General features: G+C 46.8%; 1 protein-coding gene across 2 annotated transcripts in view; it reads left to right on the forward strand.

Annotated features, from left to right (window-relative positions):
- DNPEP (aspartyl aminopeptidase) overlaps positions 1-9,200 on the forward strand; it is a 58,754-nt gene extending 49,554 nt beyond the window's left edge. For both annotated transcript variants that reach the window (XM_068246028.1, XM_068246030.1), the window contains exon 15: positions 9,009-9,200. In XM_068246028.1, the coding sequence (XP_068102129.1) occupies positions 9,009-9,059 (51 nt within the window). In that variant the 3' untranslated portion in view covers positions 9,060-9,200. The remainder of the gene's footprint in view (positions 1-9,008) is intronic.
- Positions 9,201-10,974: the final 1,774 nt, after the last annotated feature.

A 10,974-nucleotide genomic window follows, 5' to 3' on the forward strand; every position in this document is an offset into this window, starting at 1 on the left:
AATGTTTGCAGACTCCAGAGAAGGGGTGTCAAACTCAATCATGTGAGGAGCCTAAATCTAAAACAAAAGTCTAAAGCTTAATACTTGTCTGGCACAGGAATGGATCCCAGCGCTGCCCCCCCCCCCCCCCCCCCCCCAGCAATGTGCGTTCACTGATCATCTTGCACAAACAAACTCAAGCAATGGGGGTACTTTGCGCAGAGTCGTCGGGGATCTTAACCACTTCCGTACCAGCGGTCTCTGCCCTCTTAAGTACCAGAGACTGCTGGTACGGTAAAATGCCGCTTCCCGATGAATCACCGGTCACGAAGCTGCCCTATCGCCGAAGGCTCCTCCTTATGCCATCTCCGACGGCAGAGTGCCGACAGCTGGTCATCACACGGTCAGGAGCCAATGAAAGCTGCTCCTGACCTGCTCAAAGAGCTCTGCCGTCTTATAGACGGCAGAGCGAGCAAATTGCGGCAGGTGCAGAGTGATGGTAACAGCAGGGACGCACTATTTACTGCGACGTAGAGTCTACGTCCAGTCAGGGCCGCATCTCCACCTGCTGGACGTAGATTCGTACTGCGTCTGTTCGGAACCAGTTAAAGATCCTATCTGCCAGGACGGTTGTTGTCGCTGTCTGTTGCCAAATGTCTGTAATCACGCACCTGTACCAATGCCACTCGTAGACTGTTAGACGGCGAAACCGCCGTCTATTAGGGCAATACAGCGCTGCGATCTAAGGCAGCGCTGTACTGGGGACAGCCGTGTGACATGGCTGTCCCTTCCAGAGTGTCGGTGGTGATCCGCTGTCATAGACGATCAAAATGATTGGCCAGCAAGGGGAGGTGGGCGGGGTGTTAAAAAAATACACATTTTTATTTAAAAATAATAATAATAATAATCATAATAATATTTATTAAAAAAAAGACACTGGAGGTAGGCATCAGACCCCAACAACAGGAAGCTCTGTTGGTGGGGAAATCACTTGTGCGCTGTGTTGTGCGGCCCTGCAGCTTGGACTTAAAGCTGCAGTGGCCCTATTAACAAAAAATGGCCTGCTCACCTGGGGGGGTTTAACACCACGGTCCTCAAGAGGTTAAAGAGGTACTGCAGTGAAAATAATGAAAAAAAAAAAAGTGCTTAATTTATACACTAAATTTATAAATGATTTAGTCAGTGTTTGCCCATTGTAAAATCTTTCCTCTCCCTGATTTACATTCTGACATTTATCACATGGTGACATTTTTACTGCTGGCAGGTGATGCCTGGAAGGAGATGCTGCTTGCTTTTTGGCAGTTGGAAGCAGCTGTTGTTTCCCACAATGCAACAAGGCTCCCACAGTGTGATGTCAGTACCTAGGTGCTGTTATCACACTGTGGGAGGGGTTTCACCACAATATCAGCCATACAGCGCCCCCTGATGGTCCATTTGTGAAAAGGAAAAGATTTCTCATGGGAAAGGGGGCATCAGCTACTGATTGGGATGAAGTTCAATCCTGGTTCCAGTTCTTTACACAACTATTCTGAGAAGGATTGGTGCTGCTCACCCAGTGCTCTGGATGGAAAGGCAGTGTGCAGTTTAACTTACTGCTTACAATGATAAAATGATGCACATATAAAACCTTGGAGAGCCCACATAAAATGGCAAGGAGAGCCACATTCAGGCCTTGTGTTTGACACCAGAGACTGCTAGTTGTACTGATTAGAACAGAGGGTGTCAAACTCAAATACAAAGTGGGCCGAAAGTTAAACACTGGGGCCAAGCCATGGGCACTTCTCTCACCTATAAAGTTCCCTGGTGTGTAATGGTCCCCCTCCCTCCCCTATACAATTTTCTGGAGTCTAGTGACCCTCCTCCCTTCCCTATACAGTTCCCTGGTGTCTATTGGTCCTCCCTTCCCTTTGCAGTTCCCTGGTGTCTATTGATCTCCCCTCCCTCTCCTACACAGTTCCCTGGTGTCTAGTGCTTTCCCCCTCCCTCCCCCATATGGCTTCCCTGGTGATATAGGGCTTTACCTGCTTCCCTGGTGGTCTTGAGTGGGCCAAACATAATACAAAGGGGGGAAACCACTTGTGGGGCCAAATTTGATGGCTTCGAGGGCCAGATATGGCCCGTGGGCCGGAGTTTGACATGTATGGATTAGACGAATCCAGATAATTCAGCATGGTAAATGCTCATACCTTCCTTTTTTTTCCCCTGTTGGAAGTAGCAGTTGTGCGAGCATCTGCAGCATTGCAATGTCCATCTGGAGTTTTATCTGATACGGTTTTCCACCTCTATTGTACCTGTAACAAAAGAAAGTGTCCCTACAGGGTACTCTCCTCGGGAGGGGGAAGCTTCTGAATCCTACAGAGGCTTCCCCTGTTCTCCTCTATGCCAGCGCTGGGACCCCTGAAATCCCGCTCGCCTGTGCAATCGCAGTAACTCCGTCCCAGTCTGCTTTCCTTGGATAAAGTCGGGCTGGATCTGGCCCACGCAGGTGCGAGCTATCTGCGTAGTAGCACGGTCGGGCTCCACTATTTCTGCTAGAGCCAGAGCAGGAAGGAGCTACTGCACCTGCGCAGGGAGGCCACACTATTGGGGTCCCAGTACCAGACCGGGAGAACAGGGATGAGGGGATCCAGAGGTAGTTTCCCCCCAAACCGGCGAGAGGACACATTTTTTACGAGTGCTCTTTAAGTACTGTACGTTGACCAGCAAATTGAGTGAATGTGCTGGTTCTGGCGTTAGACGTCATGCCTGTGTAAATTGCCCCTAATGAAGTAGTCAGCTGCTGCTGCTGCATTGGGCAAAAAAAAAGGGCAACAGTCAGTGTCAGGGCTCTTTCACACGGCCAGCTGACAAGCTGTGAGGTCACCGCCTGTCAGCTGCTCTCCTGCATCGCCCGGGGCTTGTTAGTGCTCGGTACCGGTGTTGTACAGGTGGCCCCCTCCCCACGGAGTGATAGCTGAGAGCTGCCGCAGCTGGGCTCAGTCTCCACATGTTGCGTTCCTCCATCGCCCAGTAATGCCATGTGTCAGTGCTTGGCACACAAGGTGTTTCAACCACAGCAATAATTCAGCTGCATTTAAATTGCACTGGCGGCAGGCAGGAGGCTGAACTACTCGGCAAGCGTGCAGGTCAGATGCCCATCTGAAAGGGGCCATATTCTGGCTCCTTTTCAAATTGGAATTTACAGTGGAGGTCCACTTTAACCCCCTTGGCGGTATGAAAAATACCGCCAGGGGGCAGCGCAGCAGGTTTTTTTTTTATTTATTTTTTTAAATCATGTAGCGAGCCCAGGGCTCGCTACATGATAGCCGCTGCTCAGCGGCATCCCCCCAGCCCCGCCGATCGCCTCCGGCGATAGGCGATCAGGAAATCCCGTTCAAAGAACGGGATTTCCTGGAGGGCTTCCCCCGTCGCCATGGCGACGTCATTGGGAGACCCGATCCACCCCTTGTCGCTGCCTGGCACTGATTGGCCAGGCAGCGCAGGGGTCTGGGGGGCGCGCGCCGCACCGGATAGCGGCGATCGGGCGCGCGGCGGCGGCGATCGGGGTGCTGGCGCAGCTAGCAAAGTGCTAGCTGCGTCCAGCAAAAAAAAAATTATGAAAATCGGCCCAGCAGGGCCTGAGCGGCACCCTCCGGCGGCTTACCCCGTGTCACACACGGGGTTACCGCTAAGGAGGTTAATAAGCCGTTTACAGAGAAACCGTGACCAAGAATTGAACTTCCTCCATGTCAGTAGCTGATACCCCCTTTATAATGAGAGGTCTGTATGGCTGATAGTGTGGTGAAACCCCTCTCACAGTCTGATGTCAGTACCATGGTCCTGACAGTTTGCTGTCTGTGAACCTCATTGCATTGTGGGACATAACAGCTGTTTACAGCGGTTTCCAACTGCCAAAAAAGCAAGCAACATCTCCTTCCAGTGACATCACCTGCCAGCAGTAAAAATCACCATGTGGTAAATGTCAGAATGTAAATCAGGGAGAGGAAAGATTTTACAATGGGCAAACACTGCCTAAATCATTTATACATAATTAATGTAAAAATGAAGCACTTTTTTTTATAACCTTATTTTCACTGGAGTTCCTCTTTAAATGTTGGGAGTGCTCCTGCATATAAGCAATTATGCACAGTGGAGTCACATCTCCTGCTGCTGCAATTAGACACTTGTTTGACCTCTGACATTCCGTCTCTCTGCTCTCTGACTAAACCGGAATGTTTGCCAGGGATCCGCGTCATGCAGTTAAGCGCCCTTGCTTGTCTGCGCGTGGCGCTGTGACCTGTGTGTGGAGGAGGCCCGGTCACCCATCTCTTAGCTTGTTTTGTGTACACTTTTGTATTCTAGTCTATTCAAGGATTTTTTTTCCCCACATGTGTGATTCTATTGGGTCGTGTGTATGAGCTGCTAAGAAGTGTGTGTATCTGTTCGCTCCTGTCTCATTGGCTGTTGCCACAGCAACCTACTACTGGCCTTGAAGTCAATGGGCGGTTGCTGTGGAAACAGCAGACATCAGTGGGTTAGCCTAGTGGTTGCTATGGTAAAACCAGGACATGTCTAATGAGCAATAGGACGCATTATCCTATGAGATAATGTAACGGTTTCCATGGAGATGCGAGCCCCACCCCCACTTATCGTCTGCTGTCGTCGGTCCTTTATTCCTCCTTCTCCCAACATAACTGGCTTTCTTAAAGCAAGAGACGTTCTTCCTGTAGCAAATATTTTTCAGATGTTTAATCTAGACAAAGTTAAGGCGGTCATTAACTATTCAATTTCCTGAACGAAAGATCAGCAATGATGCAATAGAATCCCTTTATAGTGAACGCCAAGGGACCAGGAAAAGTAGTTTACTATATCAGAAGTTTGCTATATCAGAATTGGTCATACATTGTATATTTATACAGACATATTTGCTGGGACATGAGGGCTGAGGTTACTATATCAGAGTTTACTATAATGAGATTTTACTGTAGTTTGTGCCCACCAACGCACAGGAAAATAGGCCATCAAAAGCATCGTACCAAAATTGAGATTGACGGAATGATCGATAGAACAATTGTTCGTTGTTGATCAGCACTATTAAAGAGCATCTGTAACATCAAAACGTCCCCTGGGGGGTACTCACCTCGGGTGGGGGAAGCCTCCGGATCCTAATGAGGCTTCCCACGCCGTCCTCCGTCCCTCAGGGGTCTCGCTGCAGCCCTCCGTACAAGATGACGTCAATATTTACCTTCCCGGCTCCTGCGCAGGCGCTCTGACGGCTGTCGGCTCCGAAGTAGGCGGAAATACCCGATCGCCGTCAGGTCTGCTCTACTGCGGAGGCGCAAGTTTCCGGCGCCTGCGCAGTAGAGCGGACCCGGCGGAGATCGGGTATTTCCGTCTACTTCGGAGCCGAAAGCAGCCACAGCGCCCCCGCTGGAGCCTGGAAGGTCAATATTGAATTGACAGTCGGGTCTGTCGCCGGCTGTTTGGAGGGCTGCAGCGAGACCCTCGTGGGACAGAGGACGGCGTGGGAAGCCTCATTGGGATCCGGAGGCTTCCCCCACCCGAGGTGAGTACCCCCCAGGGGATGTTTTTGATGTTACAGAGTCTTTTTAATGACATCTGATCGATTGTACTATCGTTTGTTCGGGAGATTTAAATAATGTATACATACCTTTTCTGAGAGAAAAATCTGACACAAAACGCACAAATGGAAACCAGGCCTAATGCTACATGGAGGGGATAAAATCTGTCACTAAACACAGACCACAAACACAGAACATTTATGTCGCGCTTTTCTTCTGGCGGACGCAAAGCGCCAGAGCTGCAGCCACTGGGACGCGCTCTTTAGGCAGTAGCAGTGTTAGGGAGACTTGCCCAAAGTCTCCTTACTGAATAATTGGCCAATCAAAATTGCGCGTTGGCCTACACATATCTGATTTTGACTGGCTAATTTTTCCACTTCCGTATAGTATGAAAGCTTACCTACATCATCTATTCATAGCATTCAAAACCTGTTGACCCTCATGGAGGTGGTAAAATTGGGCAACGTTTGGACAATAAAAATTGGATATGCGTATGCACCTTATTAGATTGTGGAAGGTACATTTTAACTGTAACTTTAGATTTCAGGTTCCTCTAAGGGCCAGTTTCTGAGACGAGTTATTCTATAGAGCATTGTCGAAAATGTTGCTGCTATAGAAAGGGTTAAAATTACTAATACGTAACAAAAGAATCGTGTTTCCAGAAGTGAAGGATTATGGGAAACTCTGCAGAGCTAGCAGCCTTGACAGGTCAGCAACTTGAATAGTTCTGTTTAAAGCAGTTTCTTTTTATGGCAGACAGTACAGGAATCTGTGAGATCGTTGCTCATCAATGCCATGGGAACAGGAGCCGCGTAGATGCAGTGTATAGGCTGAGAGCAAACACAACCATGCCTTATGCTGGGTACACACGATGCGTTTTTACGGCCGATTTTTCCGTCCGATCAATTTCCAATTCGATTTTCCGATTCAATACCCTTATTTTTTCTTATCTATTTCAATTTACTTCTAATGAGAAATCGATCAGAAAAACTATGGAAAATAAGATCGGACATGTGGGAAATTATCTATCGAACCATCTATCGAACACAAAATTGTATGTTGTGTACCTAGCATTACAGGTGCAGATTGAGGATGCTAATCCATCTATATCCCAAACCTCTAGAATTACGGTATACATAGACTTCAATTCACTAAGACACCGTTGGTAAAATACACAGTCGGCAAGTGTTAGAGGCAGAGGGACAGCGGGACAGCCAGGCAACTGGTATTGTTTAAAAGGAAATAAACATGGCAGCTTCCACATCCCTCTTGCTTCAGTTGCCCTTTAAAGGGATCCTAAACTGAGAGGGATATGGATGTTTTCCTGTAAACAATACCAGTTGCCAGGCAGTCCTGCTGATCTCTTTGGCCACAGTAGTGGCTGAATCACAGACCTGAAACAACAACAAATAACATTTGTAGAGCGCTTTTCTCCCATAGGACTCAAAGCACATAAGCATGGCTCCGACCATCGTGGTACAGAGGAAGAATTTTATAAGTCCGGAAATGCCAGGCTAAACAGGTGGCTTTTCAGTCTGGATTTGAATAGCTCCAGGGATGGTGCTGTCTTTACTGGGTGTGGCAGGGCGTTCCAAAGAGTAGGGGCAGCATGACAGAAGGCTCTGTCTCCAGATTTTTTGAGGTGCACTCTGGGAGTGACCAAGTTTATAGAACTTGCTGATCTGAGGTTGAGAGGTGTGGTGCAGCTTCAGCAAGTCCTTCATGTATCCAGGGCCCAGATTGTGCAGGGATTGGAATGTCAGCAATCCAATCTTGAAGAGTATTCTCCATTCTACTGGTAGCCATGCAGCTAATCCAGTCTGACTTCAGTCAGAGCATTTGATCTGCATGCTTGTTCAGGGGCTGTGGCTGAAAGCATTAGAGACACAGGATTATCAGGAGATCCAGGCAACTGGTATTATTTTAAAAGTAAAAATCCATATCCTTCTCAGTTTAGGTTCCCTTTAAAGGGAGCCTGAGGTTACAGCGATATGCAGGCTATTTATATCCTTGAAACAATGTCAGTTGCCTGGCAGCCCTGTTAATCATAAGTAGTGTCTGAGTCAAAACCCTGGAACAAGCATATGGCTAATCCTGTAAAACCTGACTCAGAGTACCTGATCTGCTGCATGCTTGTTCAGGGTATATTGCTAAAAGCATTAGAGACACAGGATCAGGAGGTCTGCCAGGTAACTGGTAATGTTTAAAAGGAAAAACTGTGGCATAACTAGAACTCATTGGGCCCTCCTGCAAAACTTTGGATGGGGGCCCCCCTTGACCCTGCTGAACACTGAATAGGGACTGTCTACAGATCTGTGTCTGTAAAACTTTGTATGATTCCTTATTAGTGGCTGAGCAGATGCAGTCATTAGAAAAACTGTGTAGAGAACAGAATTTTTTTTTCTATACCCTTAGTTGTCAGTCTCTAAGAACAGGGAAAATAAACTCCTCCCCCCATGGGCCCACCTGCAGCTTCTGGGCCCCCTGCAGCTGCATCCGTTGCCGGGTCTATTGTTACGCCCCTGGAAAGAAATATGGGAGCCTCCATATGCCCTCCCACCTTGGGTTCCCGTTAAAGGACACCCGAGGTAAAACTAAACTGATGAGAAAACAATTGTATCTGTCCTCCTTCTCCTAAAAATGCCCTTTTTTTTAAATATATTCCACAGTTTTATTTTATATTTAAATCTAGCTTTTACTGTTTCATTGTCTCTGGCATACTTCAATGAAAGTGCTATTGAGCAGAGCTAAAATCTATGAATTATGGACCCTTTTTATCTCTTTCCTGCTCTCAGAAGCCATTTACTGACAGGAAAGTGTTTTATGGCTGTAACTCCTTATCAGTGAGGGTTATGCTGTAGTCTGACCCGGGCAGAAACTGACACTTGCATACCTGATGTTTAACTCTTTCATGCAGAGAAAGAAAAAAAGGAACTCAGTATAGTTATTTGTGTGCTAGGCACTGTACATACACGTCTGTCTCATCATGTCACATGTCACCTCGGTTGTCCTTTAAAGAGGATCTGTGCAGAAAATAATGTAATGAATATTTTTTTTATTTTTTTTTTACAATTTTCATTTATACTTTAGTAAGGGTTTGAGCATTATAAAATCTCTCCTCTCCCTGTTTTACATTTTTGGCTGAAAGTTTGGCTCGTGAGAGAGCTAAAACCACTACAAAACATACCTTGTCTCCCAGAATGCTCTGGTGGGGAGAATTCCGCATAGCTACACATCACTGGGAGGGTGGGGCTTCATACAAATCTATATATAACGTGTGCCTGATGCTAAAACCAGGAAAATTACCATAAAAGTGGGTATCCTAAATAATTTACTGCATTTTACTATATGTCACTACAGGGCCTCTTTAATCTCCTCTTCTTTTTGTATCTTCACATCCTTTCACCCTTCATAGATTTTTTTTTTTTTTTTAATATATAAATTTAACCTTTTCTTTTTTCTTTTAAGGGCTTCTTTGAGCAGTACCCAGGCGTGAACAACAGTCTGCAGGTGGATTAATGGAATGAGAGGGTTCAGCATCACCTGCTTGTCAGAGCACTTGCCCCCGGCTTGGCCGGACCCCTGTGTAACCATGTGGTGGCTGTGGTGTTTGTGCACAAAGTGCTGCCCCCTGTCTGTGAAATAAATGTTTTATGTGCATTTCCGGCCTTCTTTATTCTCTAGGTCAGATAACTTGGTGCTGGTATCCCTTGTGATAAGTGATGCGATGTAATGTCATCAGGGCCTGGTGAATGTATATCCAGATTTAACACCGTTGTACTGTTAGATTCCTATGAAAGGGGATGATGTTGTTTTTTCAATACATTTTTAATGTATGTTGTTCAGTGCTTAAAGTTAACATGTGACTTTTAAAATGGGGGGGGGGGATACTTACCTGGGGAGGGGGGGAAGCCTATGGATCCTTAGTGGCTTCCTCTGTCCTCGTATGTCAGCCTGTGGCACTGGGACCCCCAAAGAGTGGCCTCCCTGGCCATGCGCACTAGCACCATCCTCCTTGCACTCCGGTGGAAATAGCTGGGCCCTATCGGGTCTATGCTGCGTTGGAGGCAGCTTGCGCCTGTGCCGTAGCGTGGACCCGATCTGGCCCGATGTTTTTGAAGAAGGCTGAGCGGTTCTACTGCGCCTGCGCAAGCTCTTTTTCTGGGTTCCCAGCGCTGGATTGCTAGGACAGGGGAAGCCTCTTTAGGATCCAGAGGATTTCTTCCTCCCAAGGTAAGTAATCCCCTAAGGGCACATTGGGGGGGGGGGGTCACTTTAAAAAAAAAAACAAGAAACTTTTTCAATCTTGTAACTAATAAATCTAGCCTATTTCAAATGCACCATTTTGTATCTAGCAAGTGCTGCTCTAAACAATTTTTGTAAGTTTGTAAAAAAAAAAAAAATTTCTAAGAGCTTTAGTTTTACTTCTGGAATGAGTCTCGGCCCATTCACACTACAAGCGCTTTTCTCAGCATTTTGCGATTGATCAGCTGTAAAATCGCTTCCATTCACGCGTACGCCTGATTTTAATGAAAGTGAATGGGCGAGATTTTAAAAACCGCTAATCAATCGCAAAAAGCTCAAGAAAGCACTTCTAGTCTAAGGGCTGCTACACACAGATTTACGATAATTTACAACATGTCCAATCTGCTTCCAACCAGTGGGAAATTTTCTGTCGATCTGCATTGTGTGAACCAGGCATTTAGCTGTTTAGTTGCCCAATAACCGTACCATTTGTAAAAAAAAAAAAAAAGTGTGACTTTTGTATTTGTGATCAGTCTTTTTTTTTTTTTTTTCATATTGTATGAAAAAAAGAGAAGCTAATGGCTGCAACTGAGCCTAAATGATCACATTATCAATGGTTTTCTTAGAAAAATGGCCTGGCAGATAAAAATGATCATAACTGGTTTTGATGTGATCACAAATTCTTTAAAGTGTTTTCCTCTAAAACATCTAACACCGTAGAAAATGAATTTGAATCACTGAGATTGCTTTGATAACAGGCTGGAAGGAGGAGAGATGGCAGCACAGGACACTGATAGGTGCAGGCTGGAAGGATGGGGAATAACAGTACAGGAACAGTGATAAGTGCAGGCTGGAAGGAGGAGACATTGCAGCACAGGACACTGATAGGTGCAGGCTGGGAGGAGGAGACATGGCAGCACAGGGCACTGATAGGTGCATGCTGGAAGGAGGAGGCATGGCAGCACAGGACACTGATAGGTGCAGGCTGGAAGGAGGAGACATGGCAGCACAGGACACTGATGGGTGCAGGCTGGAAGGAGGAGACATGGCAGCACAGGACACTGATAGGTGCAGGCTGGAAGGACGGGGAATAACAGTACAGGAACAGTGTTAAGTGCAGGCTGGAAGGAGGAGACCTTGCAGCACAGGACACATAGGTGCAGGCTGGAAGGAGGAGACATGGCAGCAC

This window comes from Hyperolius riggenbachi, chromosome 7 (genome assembly GCF_040937935.1).
Source record: "Hyperolius riggenbachi isolate aHypRig1 chromosome 7, aHypRig1.pri, whole genome shotgun sequence".
NCBI classification, from domain to species: Eukaryota; Metazoa; Chordata; class Amphibia; order Anura; family Hyperoliidae; genus Hyperolius; species Hyperolius riggenbachi.